Source organism: Carica papaya, chromosome 1 (genome assembly GCF_054855325.1).
Source record: "Carica papaya isolate Zhongbai chromosome 1, ASM5485532v1, whole genome shotgun sequence".
Classification (NCBI taxonomy): domain Eukaryota; kingdom Viridiplantae; phylum Streptophyta; class Magnoliopsida; order Brassicales; family Caricaceae; genus Carica; species Carica papaya.
In genome coordinates this window covers 3,430,471-3,446,976 of record NC_142309.1, presented here as the reverse complement: position 1 = coordinate 3,446,976, position 16,506 = coordinate 3,430,471, and the positions used below count along the sequence as shown (strand labels likewise).

At 29.6% G+C, this 16,506-nt stretch overlaps 3 protein-coding genes across 3 annotated transcripts; 1 reads left to right on the top strand and 2 right to left on the bottom strand.

Moving 5' to 3' along the window:
• Nucleotides 1-2,050: 2,050 nt before the first annotated feature.
• Nucleotides 2,051-4,866, bottom strand: LOC148269091 (Pentatricopeptide repeat (PPR-like) superfamily protein). The gene has a single exon (XM_088214650.1). It carries the CDS (start codon nucleotides 4,545-4,547, stop codon nucleotides 2,334-2,336), a length of 2,214 nt encoding a protein of 737 aa, XP_088070776.1. The 5' UTR covers nucleotides 4,548-4,866; the 3' UTR covers nucleotides 2,051-2,333.
• Nucleotides 4,867-8,584: 3,718 nt separating this feature from the next.
• Nucleotides 8,585-9,825, top strand: LOC110824880 (Ubiquitin-like superfamily protein). The gene is made up of 2 exons (XM_088221525.1): nucleotides 8,585-8,941; nucleotides 9,376-9,825. The coding sequence occupies exons 1-2, from the start codon at nucleotides 8,665-8,667 to the stop codon at nucleotides 9,606-9,608; spliced, it is 510 nt and encodes a 169-aa protein (XP_088077651.1). The 5' UTR covers nucleotides 8,585-8,664; the 3' UTR covers nucleotides 9,609-9,825.
• A 958-nt stretch (nucleotides 9,826-10,783) lies between these two features.
• Nucleotides 10,784-11,574, bottom strand: LOC110825255 (18.1 kDa class I heat shock protein-like). The gene has a single exon (XM_022055707.2). The coding sequence runs from the start codon at nucleotides 11,472-11,474 to the stop codon at nucleotides 11,031-11,033; it is 444 nt and encodes a 147-aa protein (XP_021911399.1). The 5' UTR covers nucleotides 11,475-11,574; the 3' UTR covers nucleotides 10,784-11,030.
• Between the last annotated feature and the right edge of the window lie 4,932 nt (nucleotides 11,575-16,506).

The following is a 16,506-nucleotide window of genomic DNA, read 5'->3' as shown; positions in this document are numbered from 1 at the left end:
TCTTGTGATTATTATTGAAGAAAAAGATATTTAGCAGCTTAATTAAAGTTTTGTTTTTTGGATTTTACTTTTTGTTTTCTTGTCCGAAAAACACTGTTTTCTTCCTAAACAAACACAAGACCCTGACGTTTTTTGTCATAATAATTAAAAATATATACATACATACATATATATATATATATATATACCGTCACCTACTCATTTTTTTAGAAATATCTACGTATAATTCCATTTTTTTTCCTCAGATGTGTAAAAATCAAGATATTATTTCTTTTTTCTTAGCAAAATGTAATATTTTAATTCCAAATTTAGTTTATGTTGACTTGAATATTAAATTTAGTGCCTGATTTTTTTTACAACTATTATGTAATCTTTGAATTTAAATAAAAAATTATTAAAATTTATATTACTATTATTTATTAATAAGGATAAAAAAAATTAATTTAAAACTTTAACTCTTAATTTAAGATTTAGAAAAACTAGGCATGATTTAAAAATAAATTTTAAAAAAATAATAATAAATAAATTGAGATTAAATACAAAAAAAAATTATTTTATTTAATACGCGCATGCCCCAAGAGTTGTGTCTTTTTGTTGGATTTTTTTTTAAAAAAAAAAGAATTGTTTTTTCTTTTTAGGATAAGATAAGATGACTATTCAATGTGTGATAAAAAAAAATTATGATGATTATGTTGAATTTTTTAATTAATTAAGTGAATTTATATATGAAAATTATTATAGGTTAAAAAAATATATCAAATTAATTAAATTCGTTTAAAAGTAATATAATACAATTAAAACTTTAAAGATGTGATTATATCTTTCAAATTATAAGTATAATTTTTTATTATGATATTTTATTATTAAAAATAGAGAGAATGAAAGAACTTTAAAAAATTACGTATTAATTTAAAAAATCAATCATAAAATATATTGTTCTCTTATATAACGGATTCAAGTACGTTTCGAATTTAAATTTCGATGAGATTAAATTTTTTTAATTGATATAGTTATAATGACATAAAAAATTTATTTTTATTTAAAAAAAAAATAATAATTAGAGAATGCGACATAATTTTTCCAACTAATAAAAACTTAAATAACATGATTCTCCAAAATAACATGTGAATTGTGATGGAACTTGAAATTTTTTATTTCAAAATCAAAATTTTTATTAAATCTTTGAATTAATTGTTTTATTAAAAATTTGAAGGTTTAAGTAATAATTAAATTCCATAATTATACAAAGTTTTTGTATCATTGAAATAATTATTAGCAAAAATCAAATTGAAGGGTCAAGAGAGTCGTCATCATATTAATCTGTCAAAAAAGCGCCATTGAGGAAACTTTAGGTTAGGAAATAATAAATGTTTAGGTAGGAAAAGCATATACACACACACACACATATATATATACATATATACATACATACATACATACATACATACATACATACATACATATAGTATGATAATGATGTTTGACGGGTTAAGAAATTTCCTTTTTTTTTTTTATTTTCTTTTGAAAAAGATTGACACATTGCAATTCATGGTGTCATTTTCTTAAAAGTTTTGCACTTACATTTTTATATTAAAATATATATCATACAATAAAAAGTTATAAAATGCAAAACTTTAAAATATTATTTGGTAGATAAAAGAAATATGAATCTAATTTTAAATAAATTATTAATTTTTTAATTAAAAAAATTAATTTAAATTTTTAACTGCTTTAATTAAGAAAATATAATGGATTCAAAATATTCATTTCATTTTAAAATATAATAAAATTATTTATACTTAATTTAACTTGATCATTCGAGTAATATAAATTATAAATTTTTTAACAAAAAATAAATAAATTCAAATTTTTAATCTATTATGATTACTTTAAATAAAAAAATATAGTTAATAGCGTAATAGACTTGATGATATTTAATCAAATTTGATCGTTGCAGTCCTACTACCGTACTAATAAATTAAACTCCCAATTCTACTTAATCATTATAAGATTAGACACTGTTCATAACATACTCACGAAATGATGAATCGCGTATAATTGATAGCCCAAACCCGTATTATTGAAGATAAACTTGAAAGTACTAACAACTAAATAATAGATGGTTTTGTCACTTCATTCGGATTCATTCAAACGGGTAAATCTTCCTACTTATCCTCGAGGAAAACACTGCATCAAGGGGAGAACAAATTCTAAGCTCCTCTTTTACTGATTCACCTACAAATTAAAATGTACAAGGACATCTAAAATCTCAGATTTATACAAAAAGTATTTCAATTTCCTTTGTGTGAGAAGGTTTACTTCTTCTTGGAACATCAGCCAGAATTGGAGAACTCAGTCAACTTCTTCCCGATCTTCTTCTTGTCCGGTGGCCGATGACCTAAAAGGTTCAAGTCAATTGTTGCTCCATATATTTGAGATGATTGTACAACTGCATCATAGGCCTTTGCAGAGAGGTCAAGGCCCTCATTTTGAGCTCTCAAGTACAACTCATAAGCCAGCCTTGGTTTCCCATCATTTGCAAGAGCCTCTATAAGCATTTCGTAAGTGATCTCATTTGGCGAGATGTTCTCGGTTTTCATTCGATGAAACCATTCGTATGCTGCACTGCTCATCCCATTCCGGCCACAACTACTGATTATGGCATTGTACGTAACAACAGTTGGCTCGACACCAGATGATGCCATCTCCCGGAAGATTGCATCTAGCAATTTGAACTTCCCTTGTGCAGTGAAAATTGAAGCCATAATTGTGAAGGCGTATAAGTTAGGTTCAACGCCCACTTTTAGCATATGTTCAAAAACACGAAGGGCCTCATCGTATAGCTTACCCTTTTCAAGAGCGCTAAGCAATGCTCCGTATGAGATGATTGTAGGTTTTTCACCTTGCTCTACCATTCTCCTAAAGACCTGTATTGCAGCAGTAGTTTCCGAAGCCTTTGAACAGGCAACAAGAACTGCATTCCATTGTCGACTTCCCGGTTTAAGACCCTTGTCTTCCATCTTGTTGAGCAACCTAACACCCCATCTCCAGATTCCTCGTTTACTCGCTGCAGTGAGCAGGATAGTGAAGTGAGATACAATCAATTCGTATGACATATTATTAGGTTTCGGTCCTTTGTCCAACAAGTTTTCGTAAATCTCCAATGCAGCCCACCACTTCTTTGCCTTCCCCATTAACCAAATCAAATGATTGCAGACAGACAGGCTTATATCCTGATGCCTTTCTCTAATCCTTTTATATAATTCTTTACCAACAATATGGTGCTCTTCACGAGTACAAGCCCATATAAGGCGTTCATGTTCTGCCCGACCAGGTTTAAGCCCAGCAATATCCATTTCTGTCAAAAGTTTCAACACTTTACTACTCAAGTTTTCATTTTTCACCAACCACCTCCGCATTACTTGGTAGCAAATACGAATGGTGAAGTTCTCAAGCTTAATAAACTCGTTTTCCCAGTCTTCATCATAATCTTTTCCTATTTCGCCCTTCGAATACTTTTCTCTTAATTCAACAAAGAACTTCACCGCACTACTCCCATCTTCCATTCTTCGAAAAGCCAACAAGGCAGTGGAATAGGATACTGGCGATGGAGTAAAACCCTTCTCCTTGATTTCCTCGAGAATCTGAAGAGCTTTCCTAGCTTCTCCTTGCTCTAAATAAATAGCCATTAAAGTGTTATAGGTAACAATATTAGGAAGAACTCCCTCTTGATCCATATCATTCAATATATTCTCCACTATTCCAAATTGTCCACACTGTTTTGCAGCACCCAATAAACTGTTATATATAAAAAGATTCGGACCAATAACACCAGTTTCCTTTCCCTTTTTCTTGAGCCATTCTACAACTGCCATTGCACATTGCATCTGCTTGTCCTTACCAAACCCTCTAATTATTGTCGAGTACACCTGAAGTGGCAATTCACCCTTCTCCTTAAGAACCTCTTCTACATCATCTGCTGTTATGGCAAACTGTAACGAATGTGCCAACGCACGGACATCAATTCTCGTAGTCTCCTCCTCGATTTCTCCCCCATTATCATTCTCAAAATCCCCATTTTCTCCTTTATGTTCACTCTCATTACCATCTTCTCCTCTGTCTACATCACCATTATCATCATTCCCACTGTTAAGCTTCCCCTTAAACCCATCAACCAAATTGGATTCTTCTTCAATCATTACTTCACTCTCAATCTCTTGCTGTTCCAATGTCCATGCCAAGGCAATCAAGGCACCAAAAAACCCTCTTTTCAACTCGCTAAAAAGTAAAATCTTGAATTTGGGTGACCTAGACAGGAACCCAAATCTCCAATCAATGTTTTCAGAGCTCCTCCTACTAAACCTTGAATTATTGCATGAAACCAATAAGACAGCAGCCCTTCTACCAAGACATAGAGGACCAACCGGACTGCATCTCTTTCTCCCTACACTTGAAGTTCTTACAAACCCAAAACCACCCACTTCAAACTCCAACTGGGGTACTACCAAAAATCCAACCTTTGATGGCCAAATGCTCAAAGCTTGCATGTTTCCAATAAATTGAACTACAACCAGAAGAGCCAAGTACAGAAAAACCCAAAAAGGAGCCAAATGGAATTGCTCCCTTCACCAAAGATTTTACACAGAGTTCATGTCCTATATACATATACATCTACAAGACCAGCAGATATGACAAAAAATTGTCTACTGACTCTGGATTTAATTTCAGTAAAGTTGAAAAATTAGGAGAAAATATTTGTTTGCATACCTTGATAAAGTAAGAATTTGCAGAGCAAAGAGACTTTTGTTGAAGAGAATTGATCCCTTCCCGTTTATTCACAGCCATTCAATTGGAGTTAGCGGCTGGCTTATTTTTCTTGGAAAAATAATATGAAAAGTGATGGTCCTTAAGATAATACTACGTCGTTTTGATGAAATTTGACTCCAACACCACAAAAGTCAAAGTTCAAACAGTTGGGCTGGAGTGGGTGGGCCACCACCAACAAGCCTCTTTAGATTGAATGATCGGCCCAGTCCAACAATGAACATATCTTATGTGTATACATTATACATGTATCATGTATGTATGATATAGTCATAATTAATTATCATGCATATTTTAGTATACATATATCATATATTCGTTCCAACTCTTTCAAGATCTTCTTTGCCCACAACAATATTATTAAGAGAATATGTATATTTATACATATACCGTATATGTATGATATAGTCATAATTAATTATCATGCATATCTAGTATACATATATCATAACATATAATATAATACTAATTAATTACGATACATATTCCTTCCAACTCTTTCAAGATCTTCTTTGCACAAAACAAAATTATTAAGAGAATTAAAAAAAAAATCATTATAACAATAAAAAGAGACACTACATATAGATACATATATATATATATATATACAGGCACATGCATAATAGATAAAATATATAGTAGTAGATATTGAGATAGGTAAATAAATAAAGCATTTATAAGCTAGCTACTACAGTCTATATAATATATATACATATATATAGTATGGAGAAACAAAAATTCATTGAACAACTTTGAGATTTGATATTAGTATCTATATGAGACAAAAGAACAATAAGAATATATAGATACACGTCTAATTTGGCTTTTTGATCATTATTAATTAACCATAATATGTATGTATGTATGTATGTATGTACGTATGTATGTATGTATGTATGTATCGTGTATGTGGAACGTGCATGATATATAATTGATGATTCCTGAAGATAATTAATTAAAATTTTGATTGAAATTGGTGCGCATAAAATCTCATGCTATATATATATATATATATATGTATGTATGTATGTGTGTATATATAATGTGAAATGTGATATGATGAGGCTGCCAAACAGGGAGCAAAGCTTCTTGGGGGAATGAAGATATCTATCTTGTGCTTGCATTATTATTTCACCTTTTTTCTTTTGCAATTGCGCATGCCTTAAAGACCTTGGACTCCTTCACACCCAAGTAAACAATACAAACACCTTTCTTTCTTGCATTATATATATATATGTAATGTAATTAAGATATCATCATACCACATGGATTCTTAATCTTTTCAAAAAAAATAATAAAAAAGTATATCATTTCACCAAAAATTTAATATAAATTAATTAAATTATAATTATTGAATCAGATTGTATAGAATAAATAATAGTATAAATTTTCAAGAAAACGTGAAAGACCGGTGAATTTTTTCTAGGTGTGATCGGATCCATTACATCAAGCAATCTGACGAGTATTATCTTTTATATGTACATGCAAGATATGAGTTTTTTCAATAAAAAAATGAGAATAGTTTTAATAATTAATATAAATTTATATTCTCGTATTCCGAGTATCATTCTTTCTCAGTTTCTGCATAAACTGTTTGATATATAGAAAATTAACTTCCTTCCATGTTAATTTTAAGACTTTTTTAAAACTCTATGAACTTATGTCAACAGAGAATGATGGATACCGAAATTGCACATGAAATCAATAATCCAACAACCTTAAGCTTTTCATGAATGAAGTGAGTGTCGATCAAATATTTTTCTAAAATAAAATTCTGATTATATTTCCGTAAATTTTTTTAAAAAAAATATTCAAGACTTATAAATAATTTTTTTTTTTTTTTTTAAAAAGGAAAAGAATTATTAGCATAATTATTGATGTTCTTTGAATCTAATAGATTGAGGAATGGAAGCAAAGGCATTTATGGTCCATACCTAACTAGACCATCATGATTCATGTATGATGATGAGAATATACAGAGGAATATATGTTTTTCTTTTCCATCATTATGTATAATATATGCACATAATCAATTAGGACCCATCACCCCATGCTTGATCATCTTTTCCACAAGCTCAATAGCAATTTCATGTCCCATTCTTTGGTCTCTATGCTTCCAAACATGTGGGGTTTCTTGTCAACCTCTTGAAATCATCTATGTGTGTGTGTTTGTATGTATGTATATATATATATATAGATCTTTTACATATATACTTAATAATTGTTGAAACTTGCAAGAAATTATTGTAGCGTATCTCCTTTTGTGATTTTCCAAGTTTTATGATAGCCTTCACTCATGTGGGTTGCTATCTAACCTTACAAGTTATATATATATATATATATATATATATATATATATATATATATAGAGAGAGAGAGAGAGAGAGATATATATATATATATATCATTATATTGGATCATATTTATATACAAGTGAAGATCATTGACATACTTTTGAAGAAAAACATTGATGTACTCAAGATTTTTTAAGTAAAAACATGATATACGCTTTATTTTGTAAGTCATAAAACATGATATACTCTTTATTTTGTAAGTCAAATAGATCTTACAAATAAAATTTTAAATAAAAATGTTATGGTTAAATTTTTACTAAATCTATATGATACGTTTTTTTGTTTAATTTTTTATGAACATTTTTTTTTCAATTCTAAACTAGTACGATTTGAAATATTTCGAAATTTAAAGATTGAAACAATTTATTACCAAAAAAAAAAACAAGATATAATTTGAGTGAAAGTGTAATAATTATGTAACATTATCAATTGGTCACACACTAAGGGAACAAATGATCAACTTTTACATCCCTTAATTTCATGGAAGACCTTTAATTAATTAATTAATTGATTGATTTTACATTAATGTTATGTATAGGAACATTAAAGTGTATGTATATCCCTCCCTCACATGGGTTGATACCCTCAAAAACTAATCAAGTTTTTTTTTTTTTAATTAAATATTATTATGCAACCACCAAATGCAAAATAATAATAATAATAATATTTTTTTAAAAAAAAAACCAAGAAACCCACCTAACAAAACTAATTAAACTATAAAAAAATATAATCAAACTAATTACAAACTCAAATCACAAGCAAGTCAAGATAAAAAAAGGAAGAACAAATTATGACTTGTGGGAATCATTTATTCTCATAAAATATTTAATATATATGGGATAATTTTTTAATTAATTGAAGGAAAAAAAGTAATACCCTTTTAATTTAATTGTTATATTATATATTAGGTGACAGTTAATATAAAAAAATTTAATAAAAAATATTATATGTTAATTTTAATTACACATGATATAAATATTCACAGTGTTAACTACATCATAAAGATTATAAGAATTAAATTAAAATGAAATTGAATTATAAAATAAAAAATTGCAAATATTTTAGGCCCAGCAATCAAGCAGGCGTGTCGTCAAGCGGCACCCACCACCCATGTGCACGCCTCCTCTCTCCCCCCCCCCCCCCCCCCCCAAATCCCCACACTTGACCTCTTAATTATTTCTCTAATCCCACTTTTAATTTTTCAAAACTACCCTTAATTACTTAATTAATAAAAATAGACGCCTTCATCATACACATATACATACACATATACATATACATATACATATACATATACATATACATATACACATGTATTTATGGAGACTATAGATCACTTTTTCAATTTTGTCTTGTTCCCAAAAATTCACTTCTCTCTTCCATTATATAAACTACACAAACCCACAAAACCCATCACTTCCTCTCCCCCTCCCCCTTTGCTTATACTCCCATTCCCAATAGACAAAGAAGAAAAAGAAAGACAAAGATGATGAAATTGAGGTCAAAGAAGTTCTACAAAAATGGTTTGTTGATTAGATTTGGTAATATTGCCAACAGTGTTAGAGCAGAAAAAAACTGTCGCACCAACAACAACAACAACAACAATAATATTAGTGTTAACCGCGAGATTAAATGGGAGTTGAGGCCTGGAGGTATGCTTGTTCAGAAGAGAGAATTGAGTGTTGCAAGCGAGACGATCACTTTAAAAGTTTCTACCGTTTCCAAATCACATTATATTTCCATCGACCCAACTTCGACTTTTGGTAAGTGATATCTTGATTTTTTTTTTTTTATCCCAATGTTTGATATCGAGTTTGAGTTAAATTGTATATTTTAGCGTGTTCTTATTAAAAAATTATATTATAATTATTTTATTTTCAACCAACTATTATTTAACTGAATAGTGTTACTTATTTCACATACATAAGAGATTTATATGTATTTTTCTTAATTTTTATGTGTATTTCTTAAAAAATTGTGCTATAATTGATCTACTTATTTTATTTTCAACTAATCACTCTTTAACTGAATTATTAATATCTTTTTCCGTATACAAAATGTTGAATATTTGAAACAGATTGTATACTTATATGTATTTTTTTTATTAAGTGACTACGTTATGATTAGTGTATATGTATATATATATATATATATGTTATTTAATTAATAAAATATATGAAATTAAAATATTTGGCAGGAGAATTGAAGATGGTAGTGTCATTGGTGACTGGTTTGGAGCCAAGAGAGCAGAGGTTACTCTTCAAAGGGAAAGAGAAAGAAGATGATGAATACTTACACATGGTTGGAGTAAAAGACAAAGACAAAGTCTTACTCTTACAGGATCCAGCCATTAAAGAGACGAAGAAGAAGCTTCATCATGCACTACTAGCTGCAGGCTGCCAACCCATTAATCATACCATTAGTGTTTAATAATTTAATTAGTAATTAATTAATCACTAACAAGAAGAAAGAAAAATGGGTTAACTATAAACCCTTTTTTTTCTTGGCTTAGGGTTAGGTTTCTATATATATATATATATATATATATATAATATTGTAATGTTAATGTTGTCTAATTTAATACGTGACAAGATGAATCATCTTGCTTAGTTATATATAAAAATATGTTGATTCCTTATTATTTTAATTGTAGATTTTATATTAAGTTGTAATTAATTAATTAATTAATATGATAATATTACTTCCATGTGGCCACACACCCACCCACCCAATCAATGGCACCAAAATTATTTTAAGATTAAAATGGTTGCATAAAATAGTGAATACATTTTGATGAATGTAGAAGCTGGCATTTGATAACATACATACATACATACATACATACATACATATATATATAAATCATGCTTTTGCCAAAAGCAAGCCAGAGAGCTCCATACCTAGAATGTGTGGTGTGGTCCGAAAAGTGATAAGTGAGAAGCAAGTGCTTCTCTAAAAAGGGTTAACATGAAATATATATATTTTTCTTGAAATGTAAAAATTTATAACATCCATATATATATATATATATATATATATATATATATTAAGAGAACAAAGAAAATAAATTTAAAAAATTAGTGCCATAAATCACTCGACCAAATGTATCACGGCCAAATCTTCATATGCTTTAATTAAATTAAATCTCTTTCCTATATATGTATATATATATATATATATACATACATACATACGTATACTCTGAAATTAAATTGCTTACATGCAAAATCCACAAAGGGTCAAAGCTTGATTTCAGAATAAGCCCAAACCTTTAAACCCATGACCCAACTTACCCCAATATATAAAACCCACTTGGGATCTTTCTCTACATTAGTTGCCTCTTTAAATATATATATATATATACATTCAAGAAAATTATAACTTTATATTTTTTAAATAAAATATATTATTTTAATTTTTGTATCCACTTAAAATTTTATAAAATCACTTAAAATAATAGAGAATTTTAATCTGGTGAAATTCTTACTCCAATAATTTATATAGTTGAATTAATAAAATAGATAAAATGAAGATTTTATCAAGTAAAAGGTTAGAGATTTCTACAACTAAATACAAAGTTAGTGAAAATTATATAAAGATACATATAAATATAAATTTAGGAGACTCAAACTTTATTTAATCATAATATTTATATATATACATATATATATATATATAAAAGAAAAACTTTATAACATACATACAGGAAATACAAATTATAGAGCAAACCCATAACAAAACAAAGAAAAACAATTACACCCATATATAGTTTCTTCCATCACACCCACATACATCCATCCATATATAATATGTTGTATACATATATGTAGATAGATATATATATTTTCATTTTCAATTTCCTTCAATCTGAACAACCTTCTTCTCTGGTACCTTCACCTCTTTTTTTGGCACAGTGACCACCAAAACTCCATCTTCCAAACAAGCCTTTATCTCTTCATTCTCAGTCTTTGCATTCTCCGGCAGCCTAAACCTCCTTAAAAAGTTCCCTCTGCAACGTTCATTTCTATGCCACTTTATCTCTTTCTTCTTCTCCTTACAATCTTCTTCCTCTTCCTCCAAATACTTTTTGTTATGGCCGCTGCTCCAGTCTCCACTGATTTGAAGCACCTTGTCATCAGTGATCTCTACCTTGACATCCTCCTTTTTAAGACCTGGAAGATCACAAATGAAGATATGGGAATCATGGGTTTCTTTCCAGTCTGTAGGACAGCTGAAGATTGGGCAGTATTTGTATACTACTGGAAGGAAAATGTTGGTTTCTAGGTCGCCAAACATGTTTGTTGGTTCTTGGGTGAAGAAATTTTGGAAGTGGGTAGATGTATAAGAGCTTGATTTGATGCTTGAATTGTTGTTGTTGTGTGTGGATATATATATATATATATATATATATATATATAAATAGGATGGGAGTGCTCTTGAACTTTCTTGGCTATTCTATGGGATCATTGATTTGAAATTAAATATAATATAATATAAAAAATATAATTGGTTATAATTATATAATATAAATAATAAAATAAAATAATTTTATTTTCAATTAAGGAATATATATTAATTATTCATCTATATTTTTATGATATTTTTATATTAAACTTAGAGATCTTGAATTCAAAATTTTATCAATCTTATCTTATTTTTATTTGTATTAATTAACATCTAATTAATTCTTATTGATTTAATTTTTTTAGATAATTATTTATTAATAATTTAATTATTAATTACAATTACACTGATAATACCTGTTTTGTGTTAAACAAATAATATTTTATCAATAAAATAAATTTATTCTTTTATTTATTTATTTTTGGGTTAATCATTATATATTATCCTATGAAAGGTCTGGAAAGTTGAGGAAGTTCCAGAATAAGTAAAAAAGCATATAAAAAGCAATGAAGTTTCCACTTTAATTATTCTAATAATTTTACATTTATATTTAACTGGTAAAAAATGTTTTTATTATTATAATAATACTAATATATTAATAAATTAAAATTTTAAATCAACCGCTAACTCTTCTGAAATTTACTAAACTAGACTTTACATTTATAGTTTACTATTGGACAATATTACCCCTTTTTTTTTTTTTTTTTTTTTTGCATTTATTTTATCATATTACTTTTCTTAAATTGATATTAAATTTTTTTATTTTGATTCTAAGAATTAGTTTTTTTCATTAATATTTATAAATTATACATATAAATTAAAAAATATTAAACTTTTATATATATTATTTTAAAATATTTAAATTATTTTTTGTATAAGCTCATAATTTAAAAAAAATAAAATTATAAATTAAATACGGAAGCGAAATAATAGAGTTTAAGGTTTACATTCTTTATACAATAATTTAGAATGTTCAAGAGGATTATGAAAATATTCTTTCTAAAAAAACAAACGAAAATTAAAAAAATAAATTAAAGGCAAAGAACTGAGTACTCTGAGACGACATTCACTAGCTTTTGAAGGGAGTCCGGGCAGTAAGCTATTCACAATTCTCCTGTTAATCGATATCTGGATCTTAATCATTTTGATTTAAAATAATTAATAAAATGGTGAGTCACACTATCCCAATAAGAATATTACTCTACTCATCGATACATAAACTAAAAGGGTAAAAATCATAAAAATAGTTAATAGAATTCTTAATTTAAGTAAATTCATTTATCATAAGAAAATTTATTTATTGCATATATTCATCGTTACAAAATTTTTAAAATCGATATGTAGAGACAATAACTCAAATAATATTATAAATTCATATTCAAGTGATAAAAAACAACAACATTCCTTTTTCTATTTGCCTACTGATATCTCTGGAGGTCCATAGAGACGTACTACTACGCGTGAACCAATATCCAACATTTAATCGGTCGTCCTCATACCCCCTCCAGTATGGGTGCAAAAAATATCATCTTCAATACCCCGTCTGGTATGAGGGTGAATCGGGTCGTCTCCATGCCCCGTCCGGTACGAGTGGCAAAAATATCATTTCTTGATACCCCGTCCGGTATGAGACAACGTTTGTGGTAGGGTTCCTTATTTACCTGATCCGTCCACAATCTCTTAGGATATCTAGTAAGACAACCGTTAATTAATTCACATAACTAAGAAATTTTCCTTTTGCATGTTAATTTTAAATTTAACAAATTAACTGTAAATCACGCAAGACAATCAATAAATATGCATCAAAGAAGCACAACTGAATCATTTAACAATTTCAGTATATTCTCATGTATTTAAAGATGTAGAAGCAAATAATCAGTTACACAGAACAAACAAATAGATAACTAATCGGTTCTAGCTCAATTAGTAATCTAAAATTATTCTCAAAATTTTCTAAATTAAATAAAATAATATATTATCGATTGTAAAGCTTCAATTTCATAACAGAGAATAAGGTGATGGATTCTCACCCGAATCAGTGTTCGAAATATTGAACTCTCTACTGTGCCTACTGGCGATCCCCGAATTTTCTAAATTTTTCTGCGGAAATTAAAACACGTTTCACGTACCTAAAAATACTCAAAAAATCCAAAATCGCCGTTAAAAATCTTTTTTTTGGTCAATTTCGGGGTTCTTGCATGGCGGCACCGTCGTGTTCCGGCGACAGCACCATCGCTCATGGCAGCGGTTTGTCTCGACTTGGCCATTTTTGGCTGGTTTTATATATATTAATTCGAAAAAACATGTTAGGGGGCTCAGTTTGCCGAAAAAATAAGAAAACAGAACCTACCGACAATAGAATTTTCCGGGTGTGGCGGCTCCATCGAGTCACCTTCGCGACTGAGAGTTTTTCTTCGGTCAACCTGTAGAAAACATAACAGTGAACACAATAATAGAAAAATCGCATGAAACAAAAAACGAAAAGGAGCTCATCGGAGGAGGTTGTGAATTTTGCTCGCGGCGGCGCCGCCGCCTGGCTTTGCCTGCGATTTTTGGCTTACCCGCCATTCCTTTTACTCCAATTTGTTCCTGGGGGTGCTCGGAATTAAATTCCGAGCGGATAGAAAAATTTTTATCTTTCTTGGCGGTCGGAGGTGACTCCACTGCAGCGACATTGGACGGTCGGCTCCCTTCTCTAACAACTGGTTCTTCTTCTCTGACGGGAGGCTGACGACTAGGGTTTGGGTTCAATGTAATGCGAAATATTTATACCCGTCTCGCCGTTCATCGCATTTGATCTCGACCGTTTGATCACATTTAAAGAGAAAATAAATCTGTAACGTACATCGCAATTTGATCTCGATTGTTCGATCGTTTTTAAAAATGGAACGAATCTGAACCGTTAATCGCTTTTGATCGCGACCGTCTGATCGCTCTTGAGGAGAGAACAGATACGGTCTGCCACGTGTGCGGGAATGCTTCTGGGTAATTTGATTGCAGGGCACGCAGATTGGCAGTGTGGCCTCCCGCGTGGCACCGAGTCAGCGTGTCTTGCCACGTGGTGCGCTCTGATTCGTCGAGACTGCTGACTGGGCGGTCCAATGTGGCAAAATTTTTCTTAATTGCATTATAACCTCCAGTTTCTTACTTTTCTTTCAAAAACATTTTTTGACCCCAAATTTTAATTTTTTTTTCTCAAAATTATTTTTAATTTCATCAGCAACCTATTTTTTTTTCATAATTTTACATTAAATTAAAATTTATTAATTCAAAAAATAGATTCTTATGCATTTTTAGAATATAAAAATTAATCCCGAGCCAAATTCTGGAATCAAATATTACATTTTTATATTATTTTTTTTATAATTTTAATTCTTATATTTTTAAAAACGTTTTAATTATAATCTCAGACTATTAATACGTATGAACACTACTAATAAAAATATTATATAGACCCAATTATAATATCCGGACCCAGAATTTAGTCTGGAATTAATATTAATATTTTAAATATATAATTAAAAATTTATTTTTAAATTAATTTACTTTAATTTTTGTTGAATTTGTGAAAAAAAAAGGGTTAAAGATGAAATTAAAAATAATTTTAAGAAAAATGGGTCAATTTTATCACGTAAGACCACGCAGTCAGTAACTATCGACGAACCGGAGCACGTCGCTTGGTAAGGCACGCTGACGTCAGTGCCACGCGTGATACAAAGTTGGCGATCCGCATACCCCACAATCGAACGGTTCAGGATCTATTCCCCTCGCGTGGAAGTTTTTGATTTGTTCTCTGTTTAAACGCGATCAGATGGTCGAGATCAAATCGCGATGAACGGTTTAGATTCATTTCTTCTTTAAAGGCGATTGGAAAGTCAAGATCAAATCGCGATGAAATGTTCAAATTCATTTCCTCCTTAGGCGCGATTGAACGTTTGAGATTAAACGCGATGAACGACCCAGATTAATGCGAGACGAGTATAAATATTTCGCATCACATTGAACTCAAACCCTATACACCAACCTCCCACTGAAGAAGAAGAACCAATCGCCGGAAAAGAGAGCCGACCGTCGACTGTCGTCGCACTAGAGCCACCTCCGGCTACTAAAAAAGATAAAAAAAAATTACCCGCTCCGAATTTGATTATGAGCACCCTATAGCCAAATCGGAACAAAAAGGACAGCGGGTGAGGTGAAAACTGCAGTAGAATGTTTGACGCTCATTACCGGACGAGATATGAGAACGATCAATTAATTATTTAATTGGATATTGGGTTGACGAATAGGAAGACATCTCTATGGACTACCAGGGGCACCAGTAAGTGGGTAAAAATATAAAATGATCGTTTTTTGTCATCCTATATGTGATAAATAATAATGTATGAACATGAATTTTCATAAATTATTGTTGGAATTGACTTGTTAGACAAATATAAAACAAATGACTTTATGTATAGTAAATCAATTTAAATTAAATTAATCGCTCCATTGGTTCTTTTTCTTCTTTTTACCAATGTTTAATTTTCTGTATCTGTTATTAGTATGATATTCTTACTGAAGTAGTGTAACTCATCCCTGCATTAACTATTTTAAATCAAGATGACCAAAATCGAAATTTTGATCAATAAGGGAGTTGTAAAAAATTTATCACTCAGACTCCTTTCAAGAGCTAGTGAAAGTCGTTATAAGATTGTTTAATTATTTGACTTTCATTTAGTATTTTAGAATGAACATTCACGTAATTCTATTGAGCATTCTAAAATATTGAGTAAAAAATATAAACTTTAATTTTTTTATTTCGCTTTCACATTTAATTTATGACTTTATTTTTATTTAAATTTCGAAACTTTACACAATTAAGATATGTTAATATTCTAATTGGATCAATATTTATGTTCAATATTGCGTGTGTAATAACATGCGA

Coding starts and splice junctions, on each gene's coding strand:
- LOC110825255 (XM_022055707.2), bottom strand. CDS start 11,474: ATGTTTGGCGACCTAGAAACCAACATTTTCCTTCCAGTAGTATACAAA.
- LOC110824880 (XM_088221525.1), top strand. CDS start 8,665: ATGATGAAATTGAGGTCAAAGAAGTTCTACAAAAATGGTTTGTTGATT. Junction 8,942..9,375: donor CGACCCAACTTCGACTTTTG/GTAAGTGATATC, acceptor AATATTTGGCAG/GAGAATTGAAGATGGTAGTG.
- LOC148269091 (XM_088214650.1), bottom strand. CDS start 4,547: ATGCAAGCTTTGAGCATTTGGCCATCAAAGGTTGGATTTTTGGTAGTA.